At 38.5% G+C, this 15,648-nt stretch overlaps 1 protein-coding gene across 9 annotated transcripts in view; it reads left to right on the forward strand.

Moving 5' to 3' along the window:
• Positions 1–15,648, forward strand: part of NEO1 (neogenin 1) — a 221,664-nt gene that overhangs the window by 173,288 nt on the left and 32,728 nt on the right. For all 9 annotated transcript variants that reach the window (XM_069797777.1, XM_069797781.1, XM_069797782.1 and 6 more), the window contains exons 9-16: positions 1,035–1,189; positions 1,729–1,877; positions 2,926–3,064; positions 7,184–7,233; positions 8,122–8,266; positions 9,664–9,774; positions 13,397–13,591; positions 14,411–14,506. In XM_069797777.1, the coding sequence (XP_069653878.1) occupies positions 1,035–1,189; positions 1,729–1,877; positions 2,926–3,064; positions 7,184–7,233; positions 8,122–8,266; positions 9,664–9,774; positions 13,397–13,591; positions 14,411–14,506 (1,040 nt within the window). The remainder of the gene's footprint in view (positions 1–1,034; positions 1,190–1,728; positions 1,878–2,925; positions 3,065–7,183; positions 7,234–8,121; positions 8,267–9,663; positions 9,775–13,396; positions 13,592–14,410; positions 14,507–15,648) is intronic.

Below are 15,648 nucleotides of genomic sequence, written 5' to 3' on the forward strand. Positions count from 1 at the left end.
GAACTATGTTCGGCGCAAGACCGTGCTTCCGCGGGGGTGAAGCCGCAGGTTCCCCAGTGACTGGGGGTTGTGATGGAGGTTCACTAAACGTAGGGCTTTAATCCTCCTGGTGGCCTCAATACGCAAAGTGTATTCTCCCAGCTGGATTACTGCTTTCACCTTGCAAAATGTTGGCCTTTTTGCTGAGCCTGACAGAAATGCTCATTCCCACCCAGCGTGCGCTTTCTTTGGGTGCTGGCAGACACACGGGGGGGTCCAGCAGCCCGTTGCTGTCTCCTTGGTGTTGCTGGAGGTGAGCGTCTTCACGCCGGTCTGATAGAAGCCTTTCTCACGGGCCTGATTCCTGGTGTGTGAGACGAGCGTGAACCCCTGCGGAGGGACGGTTTCTGCTCACGTCAGATCGAATGAGAGCAGTGGAGACACAGGCAGACGCTGCCTTTTGTTGACTCCGCTACTTGTGTGGTAATAGCATAAACGCTGTCTGCCTGGGCGTGTGTGAGTCAGAGCCCGTGGATGTTTTTTAAAAAATCTAAATATTAAGGAGGAACTAAGTAAAGTTTGGAGGTAGAAGAATACATTAAAACAGCTTCTTTGAAAAATACACAAAAAGCAGCCCCACAATATTAACAAAAATGCCTTAAATCTCACCAGACACTGTGTATGCCGCTTAAATATTTTTTCTTCTGGCTTTGGAGCAGGGTAACTATGTCACTATGAATTATCGCATGCTGTTATGAGAATAACAGAGAGACTACTTAGAATTTTGTGATGTCGAGTATAATTTATTCTTTTATGTCGGTGCATATTTTTTCTTCAAAGAGAAGTTACAAAATTAGAAACCGTTTGTCACCAGCAATTTTGGCATATTAACGTTTTATTGTGTAGTCAGCGCAGTATAAATAACAACATAATTAACACATTAGATATATTCAAAGGGGATACATCTTAGTAGCAACTATTCCTTTATTTACCCCTCAAAAATCCTCGTACCAATCAATAATTGTTTCTGTGCCCAAACCTTTTGTTTCCTAAAGGGAACGCATTGAAAATACAAGTCGTGCTGGAGAGACACAAGTGACGATCCAAAACCTGATGCCAGAAACAGTTTATGTCTTTCGAGTTGTGGCTCAGAACAAGCATGGCCCCGGAGAGAGCTCAGTACCGCTGAAGGTGGCAACTCAGCCTGAGGGTAAGCGGTAAATATTTTGAGTCTTCTTGACTTCGGGATCAATTTTGTTTGTTTTGTTTCGTTTTCCCTATTCATTACCTTTCCCAGAATAAGTCAATACTCTTAAAAGTTGCACTTGCAGACCATAGTTTCAAAATGATTTGCCAGGTTGGTGTGATTATATGATTTATTCTCACCATTAAGAACTGAGAAGACATTCCTTGTTAAATTCTCAAAACTTTCTGTTATAAGAGGAATACTTTTAAATTGTCATTAACTGAAAGAGAAAAAAGGAATACTTCAAGAAAATGCAAAGTCTGTCATTTGTTAGGATCATTCAGGACAAAAGGAATCTGACCCAGGGAGCCGGATCTCCTTCAGAAATTTGGTCCCACCTTTACACCCCACAATGAATCCATGTGAAATGCTGAAATGTGGAAAAAATGCCCATCTTTTAACTGGAGTTAATCAATAGTGAAAGTTGATGCTAAAACAATTAGCTCCTAAAAATGTTAATGGTTAGGCTTGGTGACTAGCAGAGTTTCATGCTTACATTTCAGTTCAGCTTCCTGGCCCAGCACCGAATATCCGAGCGTACGCCAGTTCGCCCACCTCCGTTACTGTCACCTGGGAAACGCCATTGTCTGGCAATGGAGAAATCCAGAACTACAAGCTCTATTACATGGAGAAGGGACAGGACACTGAACAGGTACAGAGCCTGGCTCTTCCTGCGTGATACGCAATGGCGTTAACAACCTTTTTATTATGGTTTTACCTTAAATTTCTAAAGACACCTTGTGAAGTGTTCATTTTTCTGATAGCCTGAATCTGTTAGCCTGAAATATGGAAATAATTAAAATTAAAAATCCAGCATGAAATGTATGTGTCTTGAAATTAAAACAATGTAATTTTTTTTTTGTGATGGCTTATTTAGATATTCATCAGCATCAGGTAGCTTTTGGGGAAGTCCATCATACCACAAAAGGAGAACGCAAATAACAGCTCTATCATCACTTGACAGTTGTGGTTCAGATGGTGTAAAGGATGCTTGCATAGTTTTCATAGGTTGGCTGGTTTTTAGTGAAGTAGGCTAACTACTGATTTTAGCATGATCCTTAATATGAACTGTTCTTGAGTTTTTAGATCCAGGGATTGATATTTTGATAGTGCTGAGTATCTAACTGATTAAATTTTCTTATGATTCTACTGGAAGAATCCAGTATGTTCTGTAGAAGTATACAGGCTGCCACCTGAGAATAATCACAACTTTGGGAGGATTAATCCCAGTCACTTTATTTCCCATCTGACTGCATATGAGTATGATTCCAGCTTTAAAAAGTGAAGGGAAGAATATTTTTGTTAGCCTTTAAAATAACTTTTTACAGCAGTTTTTAAATAGGAATGTTGTATTCCTCAGATAAAATTACCTTTTCTCCTTCTGCATCCCCCTATTCAAAATATAGTACTAATTTTTACTAACAGGCAAGTTTCCCAAATTCCTTTTCATTTACAGAAGCAGTGTCCGTGTTATGTATGATTTAAATTGGATAGGTAGAATTTTCTCGTGCAAGCTCACTGTTAGCCTCTTTACAAGTCCCGGCTGTGTATAAACTGTGGATTTAATCTGCAGGTGCTACAGAAAGGTGTCATTCCTGCTTTTGACTTTGAGTCTTACTGTACTGAAATTCTTAAGACATTTATAATAGCTGCAGACCTGGTTCTGACCTTGACTTATATTTATGTTTCTTTACGAAAAGGATGTTGATGTCGGAGGACTCTCCTACACCATTAATGGATTAAAGAAATACACAGAGTATAGTTTCCGAGTGGTAGCTTACAATAAACACGGTCCTGGAGTCTCGACCCAAGATGTTGTTGTACGAACGTTGTCAGATGGTAAGCTGCTTTATTCTAGTTCCGCTCCACCCCACCCCCGGAATTATCTGGTAATTTCCTTTAAGTGAATTTTTAACCAGACTTCTATGGGGTTTTGTTCATTGTTGCCCTGTTTTATTAATAACGTCGTTGTTGCGTATGGCCATACGTGGTGGAAGTTCCCCCAGAGGCTTTCCAAACTGGGTGAAGGAAAATTACCATACCTGCAAAAGTATCTTGTATTCTGATTATGAAACAACAGTGTCCTTCATTTCAACATCAGTAGTTTATTTCATGGGTTATTGAATCTACAAAGTATTAGGAGCAGACAGAAAAAGTGGTATATTGAATGCAACAACTCCACATTATTTTTTAGGTTCTATAAGCAGACTTTTGCTTGTGGAGTGGTTTTATTTTAATTGTGGTCATATGGGAAAATGTTGCATGTCTTTGGACTCCAGCACAGAAACTCTTAAATCAATTGCATATAATAATGAAAGCACAAAGTGGTAACTGTATTTTCTGTAATGCAATTAAAGAGGTAATGTGAGCAAATACAGATACATGAACAATTGTAGAATGATCAGAGTTCATGTTAACTTTTATTTTTTATAGAGAAGTTTGTTTATATGTAAAAAGAGTCAGACCAAAAGTGAGCCTAGCCTGGAATCCTCTCTCCAGGAGTCACCAGAAGCAGAATAGACGAGCAGAGAGGAGTATTGTCCCAAATTCTCTCTGTCTCCAAAAGTTTGTTTCTAGGGGACTTCTTGAATCTGCAGTGGTTTCTGTCTTTTATTAATTCAGTTTCTCTTTCATGAAACCCTGTCAGCATCCTCCTTAACTCACGTCAGCTTTTATCATCCACAACATTAAGTGGACAAAGATTCTATAAATAATTTTTTGTGAAAAATCAATCCTTTTTTTCTGTTTTGAACCTGCTGTATGTTAGCATCATTTGTTGCCTATAGCCATACTGCCTGACAGAGCGAATAATCAGTGTCTACCGCTCTCTGTCCCACTCCTCATTTTTTAGACTTCTGCTGTATTCTCCCTCATTCATCTCTTTTCCAGATTCCAAAGTCACGGAAATGGTTAGCCATTTCTTTTGTGAAAGTTGTTTCAACCTTCAGTGCCCTTTTCTGAGCTTTTTTCTAGGTTTTTTGTTCTCCTCTGTGCTTTTAAAAATGGAGGTAGAGGGGACTAAAATCGTATCAAAGATGCAAGCGTGTAATTACTGACTGACGTTTTTGGCTTATTCTGAGCACTGAGGTGATATTTTTGGGGTAGACGGATCTTGGTGGAATTGGTCTGCTTAGAGCCATCATTTTGCACATAGCGGTAGGATCATTTTTCCCATGTGTGTAACTTTGTCTACCATGAATTTCATCTGTCACTTCAATATCCAGGCACAAAATATCCTAAGGTTTTTCTGCAGTTCTTTACCATCAGATCTTGTCTGTACTAACAATTGTCACCTCACTGCTCATCCCCCTTTCGTCACTTAGGAATGTGTTGAGCAGCAGGGGTCTTGGCACATACCGCGGTGGAGCTCCACAGGTCATCTCCCACCACATATGTTCCTACCTTCTCTTTCAACCAGTTGTTTACTCAGGCAAGGACTTCCCTCCTAGCCCCTCTTTGCATTGTTTCTTAAGACCTCTCCAGCAGGTTTACAGTGTGGGATTTCCCTTTAAAAAGTGACAAATATGTATTATTACTCCACATATCTATGAATTTCATGCTTTATTGTAGCTTCAATTTATTTGCTTAATATGGGTTTCTGACTTACTACTTGAAGTTTCTCAAATGGAACCCCCTTTTAAATACTGGCATCAAATTTGCCATCTCCCAGTATCGAGGTAATGTGTGAGAGGTTACATGTAAGTCACGCAACCGTTTCGCTCCCAAGTTCCTTGAGAAATCCTGGATGAATAGCATCTAACCCTTGGCAACGCGCTGCTCTTCGTTATGTCTGACTCTTCCGTAATCCCTTATATCGACATTTCCGTCTGAGAGATCCTGTAAGTCCCTTGTAAAGGGTGTCATGGAAACCTCTCCTCTTCCTTTCGCTCGGTACGAATGCAAAGCAGATAGTTGTGTGGTCTTATCGTTTTCTCCCTGTCATACCCTGACCGTTTGCTAACTCTACAATTTCTCTAAAGGGCTTCCAGCTCCTTACTTGTTTGAAGAATTTATTACTGGTTGTAATGTCATTTTCAAGTTTTCCTGAAGTTCTTTCTGGCCCAACTTATGTTTTCACATTTAACCTGTAGAAATTTATTTTCTAAAGCTTTCTGAAGGATGTTGTCTTGCTTCTTACAATCTTACAACCCTGCTGCTTAACCATGCTGTTCTCCCCTGTCAATCTCTCAAATCCTTCCAGATGAATGATGCACGTTTTCTTCTTGTGTTTTCTTATTGTGGTGTCTGTAAGCAATCTCCGTTGTTTCCTACAGGGATTTCTTTCTAAGCTTCCTTTAGCTTCTATTTAACAAGCTTCCGCATTTTTATGTAGGTTTTTGCTCCTAATCTGTTACAGTGGTTTGTTGCAGGATAGCTCTTCGTGTATTACAATTTGAACCAAGGTTTATGTGCTGCTTATAAGGATTCCTTCTCTTCTCATGGTCTTCCTGATCTATAGGGAAGCAATCATGTATTACAGCTAGAAGTGTAATCTCTGCACATCACACCCTGATGGAGGGCATTTCTCTTACCGACTGGTCCTTGCAGTCTCTCTGAACCACCAGCATGTCATGGTCCTCCTGCCTGGGTGGTTACTGTACAACGTACCAGGCTAGGCTATGCCTTTCCTATTGAAGCGTGGTGTATCAGCCCATAGGAAATCCATTTTATTTGTCGGCCTGGTTAAATTCTTAATCTGGTCTGAGCCTAAGCTTACTTTGACATAATATGAACTGTGCACATGGTGAGATACGTGTATATGAATACATTTACATGCATGTATCCTTTCCTGTGCCCTACTGACTTTCTCTCACCAAGACTGCAATATAGGCATTCATTATTAATCACTCCTTGTGAAACCCATGAGTTTTTTTAAGGTTGTTCTGAAAGTAGGCACCAACTGCGTAAAAGCAACAGCAAAGCAAAAAAGCTTAGCTTTATTTCATTTCCTCTTCTTAACTCCTGTTGCTTTTTAAAGGATGTAGCACTTAATCCCTAGGTCTGGTGATTTCAGACTCAGTTCAGTTGGCAAGAGAGAAGGAAAAACAAATCCTTGTCATCTCCATTTCTGTTGTGGGACAGTGCGAGAGGGATATTTATTTAACCACACCCCAGTGTACCTTTTACTTATCACAGGGCTGCTTTCACTTCATGCACCCAGGAGAGTGTTTTCTTAGGTATTGTTGTGACTGGTGTGAGTTATTTGGAAAATACATTATTCTGACCAGAACAATCTTTACCCCTGTTGTGCTACTTCCCTGTCCTTGTGCTTTGCTGGAGCCTCACCTTCCTGTCTTTGTTATCTCTGCCTTTGAGATAACATTTGTGAGTCTGAAGTGCTGTGATGGGGATTTCCTCGGTCTCAGGTTCTCTCTTATATTGCCTTTTTGTCTAATGGCGTTTAGCTGTCATGACCAGCAAGTTGCTACAGGTAGTAAAGAACTAACAAAGAGTGGAAGTTTAAGAGCAGAAACTGTCTTTGTGATGCACTTCACCTGTTCAGTGACACAGAGATGGGTCGCCTCTGAGGTTTTCCTGTTACAGAAAACCCTAACAACAAAAACCATGGCTAGAATTTTAAATGCAGGTTCCCAGAAACAAGCATGTAAATTAAAGATTTGATTTTGAAAAGTACGGAGCGTGATCTCTTTTCTTAAGAGTTGATGGGAAGTACCTTTACATATAAAACTTTTTTTATTTAGATACCTGTGATAAGTAAAGACCTGAATAAAAACTGAGTTTGTTCTTTGTGATGAAAATACATAAACCTCCTAAGCCAGTCACTCTATGTCATAAAGTACCTCTGGTAGAATTTTGTAGTTACTTTATATAGTGTCTTAAACCAGAATGGTTTGTACTTTCATAGTGAATGATAGCAGAGAGTAGTTGTGTATGGAAATACAGTATTTGATACAGTATATGGAAATTTTGGAGTTGTAATTCCTTCAATGTTTCTAGTCCCCAGTGCTCCACCACAGAATCTAACACTGGAGGTACGGAATTCCAAGGTAAGGTGTGGAGAATCTCCTGTTTGTAATGGGTAAATAAAAGGTTGGTGGGTCTTAGGTCGATCAAATTTTAGGGCTGCTTTGGGTCTTTTTTTCTACCATGCTGCTTTTCAGCTATTTGAGTTGCCCAACAGGAGCATATCTGAATGTGGGGCTTGAAGCATTAGAAACTCCAGTCCAGTTGTGGATTGTACTTATGGAATGCAGTGAAGACGGGGACAATGTACCAAAGCATGGAGGCTAATGAGGAAAGAGGTTTAATCAGGCACAAAAGCCAGAAGCACCAGAGCTTGAATGCATTCCTGTTGATTAACTATTGTTTACAGTGTGTGTGCACACATATGCATGTTTATACTGTCCTGGGCACTTCAGAAGAGAAAATTATATACTTCGTCATTATGACTTTAGTGATTATGATTGGAGATTTTTTTAAAAAGCCTTTTTTTCAAAACTCTCTTCCAAATACCTTCTTTTATTGCCTGTATGATTAAAAATAAATAACTTCATGCACATAAACTACAGGTAACTTGTACCCCTTAGAGAAAATACCAGTTCCTAAAGATAGATCCTCAAGTAAACCATGTCTTAAGATAACCTGAAGAAAATGAAGGGGAAACCCAAGAGGCTATTTGTGAAACTGGAATCAGAAGGTCTAATAGGATTGAAGCGCTTAGAGTTGAACTTCTATAGGAACGTGTATGACCTGGGCTGCTGCTGAATCATAGGTTTTTTACTTTTTACATATAGCCTATGGTTTACTGTATGAAGAGGCAGTATTTTCTGTATGCATGTTTTTCCGTCTTGTGTTTCATGAAGTATTAGCACTAGAGTAGTTTCTCTGGCTGCGTGGGAGGCGATGACTTTGTAATGACCTTCTACCTTCCACAGAGCATCATGCTACACTGGCAGCCTCCTCCTGCCGGGACACACAGTGGACAAATCACTGGCTACAAAATTCGCTACCGTAAAGTGTCCCGCAAGAGTGATGTAACAGAGAGCATTGGTGGGACCCAGCTTTTTCAGCTAATTGAAGGTGAGCTATTATTTGCAAGCATTTGTTATCAGAAGGGGCTTTTCAGGTGCCTTTAGTGGGCTGAGGCTCAGAGGCAAGTTTATGTAGGGTTCTTGCCTTGGAAGAAAAAATGAAAACACTTAAAATGAACATTTGTAGGTTATGAGGTAGCATAGGCTGGCTAGTGATAACTGAAGTCTACTGACCTGTTTTCTAGCCCTAATTTTGCCACTGATTGGCTAAGTGGACTGGACAAGTCATTTTAAAACCTTTATAAAAGGCATGGGGGTTGCACGGAGAAGATGGTCCTGAGCTCATTGTGTCTGCCTAAGTGCCAGAAATAAACGTATGGAGAAGGATGCCAGAGAAATGCAGTTTGGCTGCGTGGTTGGCAGACTCCCCTGTTTGCATGTGGGTTTAAGGCAGGGGTGCTCTGTCTTGGCAATGCTCACCAGCAAGCCCAGCTCAAGAGTCCTATGAACTTCTTAACTCGGGCATCTGTGCAAGTCATCCCACCTAGTTTCACTGACATCAACCTTTTTTCTTCTTTCTGGCATGAATGTAATATATCTGTCTATTTTGTACACTGAAAAAATCCAGTCTAGTACATTACTTAGTAAAAATTATATATTGTTACCAGAACTAGAATTTTGTTTAACAGAAATAAAGAGTACATGAGAACAGGAGCAAGACTACGTTTTGTTCATTTTTTAAATCTCTGTAAATGAACAGTTGGTTAAAAGAGAAGAAATTGTGCCTCTTAGAAAACTAATATGCACTTTTTAACAGGATGTTTTGATTTGTTCTCAGAAAACTCCAGCTGTGACTCAGTAAGTTTCAGTTTTCTCACAGAGTAGTTGATATGTGCCTGTGCCTGTAACTAGAGTGAGTGTATTTTTGCCAGGAACAGGGCCTGTTTAAGAAGTTCCATATATCAAATTTTGAGTGCATTTTCATACTGCTTTGATTATTGATTATACATTCTTATATACAGCAAACAAACTGTTTGCACAGTTTGGTCACTTGCTGTCGATACTCTACACCTAGGTTTAGTTATGGATGCATGCAGGTGGTTCTGCACTTAAAACTAATTAATAGCCAGAAATTAAAGCTGGCTGCAAACAGTACCTCACAGTCTCTTCCAGTGGCCCACAGGGACAGGCTGCAGAGTGTCACAGCCCTGGGTGTCTCCAGTCACAGTTTAGCTGTTATGTCTTAATTCGTGTCAGCTTCTTTACCGGAGCTGCACTGTGGGTAGTGCTTTTCCATTCCTGACCTCATGTTATGCTCAAAAGGCAATGGTGGGGTGAAAGGCTTTTTGCTGCCAGGTTATGCCTGTATTTTAATTAGGAACTGTGATTCCTGTGCTCACAGCTGGAATTCCTGTGTTGATATCTCGCATACTCTTTGTCTCTTAGGTCTTGAACGAGGTACGGAATACAGCTTCCGAGTAGCTGCCTTGACTGTTAATGGTACTGGACCAGCTACCGACTGGATATCAGCAGAAACGTTTGAGAGCGATCTAGATGGTAAGATCTTAAATGTGAACATACTTGTGACATCAAAAACATTAGAATTTGTGGACAGGGCACAGTAAAGTTTGATTGCCTTTAAAAAAGGCAATCCTGATTTTGTTCAATTGTTTTTACTGTATTCTGATTATACAATGTGCTTTATTTATGATTAAGTGAAATTAATTTCTATTTTAACACAAAATTCTTGACAAGTCAATTAAATGGCTTGAAATTAAACCCTGCTTCTACACTTTCTAGTACTGTATGTTGGCACTATGTTTTTTCTGCTAAGAAATACCCAATTATCAATTACAATGTCAGTGTTTCAATATTTAAGTAATAATACATTATAAGATTAATATAATAACAATAATGGCTCAATTTTTATATTGTAATAAAATTCATCTTGTTAATCATGCAAGGGTTTACATGCTATGAAACAGAGGCAGGAGGACTGTTTTCTTTGAGGGAAGTAAAATAGTGATTATGTATTTACGTAGCACCTAAGTTATGCTAATGAAACCACTGAATTATACCTCAAAGAGTTCAGAGTAGTGAAAGGGTATTCGGAGATGCCGTGCATCAGTTGACTAGATGTAGTCCTGCTGGCTGCAGTTTGCAGTATTAGTGCCTGCACTGTGGTTGCAGACTTGGAGTTGTAAACTTTGTCGAATGTGAGAGAGATGCCACAGTAGGAAAGAAACAGTGGAAAATGTTGTTGTCACCCATAGACCTTTGCAATCCTATCATTATGTTTCATTGGCACCATACTCTCTTACAATATTTCTCCTGAATTTTTTTTTTGCTTAGCCTCTTTTTCTAAAGAGAACGTTTGACCCCCAGTAATTGTTATTTTGCTGCTTTAGAAGAAAAGGGAGATTGATTATGTTTTCAGTACTGATAGACTAGTAGAGACCATATCTTCAATCAGAAATGAAATATCGTCCACCAAATCCATATATTCATGATATGTGGTATACAAAACCATGTTAACACCTTGTATTTCCAGTGTAGAGTTTTAACAATAAAAGTAGATGTTCAGTGAAAAATTTTGACCTTTGATAGTTTCTCCAGATGTTTGGTATTTACTGCACTAGACTAATTTGCAAGTGGGAACCTGATTCTTGCAGAATTCAAATGAGAAGATTTGTGAGCATCTCCCAGAATCTGACTAAAAGCAATTGAAATTGAAGTGCCATTTTTAAAAGGATGGCTGGGGCGGATCTCTTTGGAACTGCCTGCATGGAGCTGGTGATTCTGGGTAGACCACTCCTATTTCAGAAGAGTGTTTAATTACTGCTGTTGCACAAAAGGTACCTTATGCATTTTGCAGGCCAGTCTCCCTGCCGGCTTTGTTAAAGTAGCTGGAGGGTCATTCTAGCTTAATGCCACGGGATCCAGTAATGTCTTTGAGATCTGTGTGGCTTGAAATTCAGTTATACTGGCAGCTGGAAGACAGAATAACGGAAGAGCTTCAATACTTGTTCTACGCTGTTGGAAGATTGCTTCAACAGTCAGCTGATTGAAGCCCTTGGGAGCCCATGCTTTGTGTTACGCAAAGTTGATGCTCAACTTAATGCTTGTCCTCTTACTGCTTGCTCTCCGTTGCTTAATCAAGAACAGTGCAAGATCCAATATTAACAGTAGAGTTCAGTTTCGTAGTTACTTAAAATTACTTTTTAGAGTTGAAATTACTTTCACCTGTGTGTTTGTCTAACTGGATATGACACAACCTTGCAGCTTTGAGAAACCACTACTTCTCTAGACTGAAGTAGAGCTCTGTAAATGGGCAACATTTACACAAGGTAATGAAAATGTACTCTGCTTTGAATTAGAGTTAACAATACTTTGCCAGAGGATAGCATCAGGATTAAGTCTAAATAGGGCAGAAGGTGGGAGAAGAAAAGAACCTTTTCATTCTGTGTTGATTTTGTCATTTTAATTTTTTTTCCAAATTAGAATGTTGCAGTCCTTTCAGGAAATCTAACTTTATGCATATTCTTTACAATGAAAAAAAGTAATAAAAATTCACAGTTGATACAATGCAACATGGTATTCATATCACTCTGTATACCTGTATGAGATGTTTGTGTATGTGCATACTGGAAAGAAGATGTATATTTTTTGCTTTTCTTTAGTAAGCTCACCATGCAAATGTATTTACAGCTAATCTTTAATTTTTCAGGTTCAATAGACATATAAGGCATAATTCCTTTTTATTCCATGGCTGCTTTTTGAATTTAAACAGAAAATAATTCACTTTATAGTATCATCAATGTAAATGGGAGCCAGACTGTTACAACTTAGCATTAGGAGGGCTGTGTAATTTTGTAGGGGTGGTGCAAGTCCCACCAGGAGCGCATGTGCAAGAGGTGTTAAACAGTTGTACAAAGTTTATCCCCAGTGCACTAACTTCTGTGCAGTTAAAAATGTCATTTCTTATATTGCAATCCTGTAGTTTTTCTGTATTTAATAGTTGTGAACTTTAATTGATCAGCTGTGTCAGCTGGAGACCATAAACTCCCTGGGCTAGCAGGCCAATGGCGTATTATGATCCAAATAATCCTGTTGTGGTGCTTTATTAAATGTTTTTAGATAAATGCAGCATGTTTCATTAAAATGAAAACCCTGCAGGAAGCAGAACTCTCTGAACTGATTTTATTTTAGAGTGGGGAACTCAGCTCACTATTGCACAGAATTATTTATAATCTGTCAACATACAGCAGGCTCCAGTGGCTTGACAAAAGTACTTCCTTAATTTTTGAGAAGTTAAAACAAAGGTATGGACACTAGTAGGTACAGATGTGCTTTTAAGTTCTAATCAACAGTGGGGAAAAAACTTTTAGTAAAAACATTAGGGGATTTCAGTGACATACTGTGGAAGTCCTTCTGTTATTAAGGATCCCCATTCCATCTCTCTGCTGGGTTGTGATGAGATTTGTGTTGCTTGTGGGGGTAGGATTTGAACATTTGATACGGACTCTCTGAGTATTTTTTGATCTTCTGGTGTGGTTGTGTAGTCCCTGCATATATTTTGTGAATTATGTTAAAGAGACCCAAGGATTTAAACAGCAACAAATGTAGCGCAAATCAGAAGAAACCTTTGCAGCATGTGGAAGACCCAGTTTACTGACAATTCTTAGAGCTCGGAATATTCTATTTAATCCTACAACGAGTTCGGGAACCTTTCTTTCATCATCAGTGTGTTTGCAATATAATTATTTTAATGCCAACAAGTAAGTAATAGGATGGAACTATAAGTAGATTGCTTTATGGAGGGGAAAGACATGATAAATTTAATGCGTATTTTGAAAAATTACGAATTAGAAAGAACATGCACAGACATCAAAAAGTCTGTCTTGAAGCAGATCTGATACTTTTCTGCAGTATGACTGTCCTTTCTTTTAAAGAGAGGATCTATTAAAATATATTAGTAGATGAAACTATGCTAATTTTCTTTTGCTTATTAAAGCTCATTGCTCTTCCTTCTACAATAAAGTTCGCTCTTTTGGAACGTACTCATTTTAATACAGATGCAGAGTAGAAGTGCTACATTTAACCTTAGGAGCTTATAGCTCTTCATGTAATTACCTTTGTTTAAGAGAAATCCTTCAAATCCATTATTTTTCTTTAACAGAAACTCGTGTTCCTGAAGTTCCAAGTTCCTTACATGTCCGTCCGCTTGTCACCAGTATCGTAGTAAGCTGGACTCCACCTGAAAACCAGAACATCGTGGTGAGAGGCTATGCTATAGGGTATGGCATTGGTAGTCCCCATGCACAGACCATCAAGGTGGACTATAAACAGAGATACTACACCATTGAAAACTTAGGTGAGGAAAGTGAAAGAGCATCAGTGCCCAAGTTTTACCTCTCATTTATGTTACTGTTTTTTAATCATGGTATTACAAATAAATAAAACTACATGCATGTTTTTAAGAGGACCTTTTTCCCTATTCAGATACTATACCGGATGCCAAACTGTTAATAAATTTTAAATAAACTCCATTTTCTGATGATAGTGAAAGAGGTAGAGGAATAAAAAAAACCCTCAAACTCAGAATCCTAAATTCACTGAGTTTGAAGCATAGTGCATTTTGATTTGATGCTTTTCCTTCAACACTTATTACAAAAACTTTCATGCTGAGCAGCATTCCATTATTCTCCTTCTGGAGCTGCAGAACAGGTGGCTTCAGGCAAAAAAAGAAACTAAAATGTCACCAAGATACAGTGGCATCTACTTTAAAAGAAAAATACAGATTCACCCCTCCACAGAAGTCTCTGTGGTAGGTAAAATATCCTGAAAGTAAAATAAATATTAGTACTGCGAACTATTGAGAAGTTCCATAAAACTGGAGGTTTGAGTACTTTTATAGTAAAGCAACTTAAAATGTTCATTTTAAAATGTTTTTCCTCACTACTGTTTGGACAGTACTTAAGGTATATTTCCTGTGACTATAGACTTCTGCTGTATGAGAGCTGTTGAACACTAACAGAAGGTCCGTGTGGAGACTTTCTCAATTCAAATTTAGACTAGTTATTTCATGCATTTCAGTTAAAAAATAAAATACTGAACAAAGAGAATATGGAGAAGCAGAAGACAGGATTCACTAACAGCTTGCCTTAAAAAGATACTTATTTTTTCTCTCTAGACCCAAGCTCCCACTATGTCATAACTCTGAAAGCTTTTAACAACGTTGGTGAAGGAATCCCCCTCTACGAGAGCGCGGTGACCAGGCCTCACTCAGGTAAAGGCAAGGGGCTGCTTTTGAGTTCTGCACAGCTGAAAATTGTTAACATGCACAGCAGCTGAAAATGTGATGATATGTAATTTAAAAGTCTTGTTTTTCAGTGTCATCAAGTACACTCCATTTCTTTAACTGATTGGTCTTACTGTTTCAATGATTGCCTTGCATGTTTTAGCTGTTTATTAAACCACCTAAAATTGGTTTCGTTTTTAAATTACAAAGCTTTCAACTACTTATAGATGCTCTTATTCAAAAAGTTACCATTACATTAGCATGAATTGTGTGGGTGCAGTTCTAAAGGCATGGCCCTTATTTTGCTTTTTATGGACAAGTATAGATTTTTTTTTTGTCTTTTACACTGAGATTTTGAATATGATACCTGCATTTTCTTTGTCTAAGTCTCAATTTGCTGTCACCTACACTAAACCACTTCTTGACACATTTTTTTTTTTCATTTTGTAATACATTAATAAAAGATTGTAAGTGGAGAAATTTGTTTGCAAGTGAGCTATTACTATGCTATGGCTCACTCTGCTCCCTCCTAGACTGTGGACACTACTTAGTTATTTTGTGTAGATGTTAACACTTCTGTTTGTTTGAGTCTTCTGAAGAGCAGGAATTCTTATAGGTTTTAGAGGACATTGGAATTGCAGTTTCTTCAGTTATTGCAAATTTGTATGATACTTGGAAGTTGATTGCCATTACCATACTTTAAAAGGTGATGGGAGTTCCCTGTAAGTTTTATGAAGTGGCATTTACCCATCTAGAAGTCCAGCTCTTTTTCCTCATCGTTGTTTCCTGGAAGAGGAATCAGTGGACATTCTGAGGCAAATAAAGTTAAAATTACTGTATGTTTGGGGTTCTTAGGCTGTGGTTGAATGCACTGAACACTGCTATGATTAGGTGTATATATTAGCATATATATGTTGCCTTACTGTCTTAAGAAGGGAACACGATGCAAGAGTAATTTTATTAGCCAGTCTTATGTCACCTATTATTAACTCTGGCTTTTCTCTCTTTTTCTCCATTTCTCACCTTTCATTTCATTGTACTACCCTGCATTTCCTCTTTTTTGTTTTTGTTTACATTAAAATGCCACCTTCTCGCTTTTTTTAATTATAATACACTACATTTTACCCATC

The sequence above is a fragment of the Haliaeetus albicilla genome, chromosome 12 (assembly GCF_947461875.1).
Source record: "Haliaeetus albicilla chromosome 12, bHalAlb1.1, whole genome shotgun sequence".
NCBI classification, from domain to species: Eukaryota; Metazoa; Chordata; class Aves; order Accipitriformes; family Accipitridae; genus Haliaeetus; species Haliaeetus albicilla.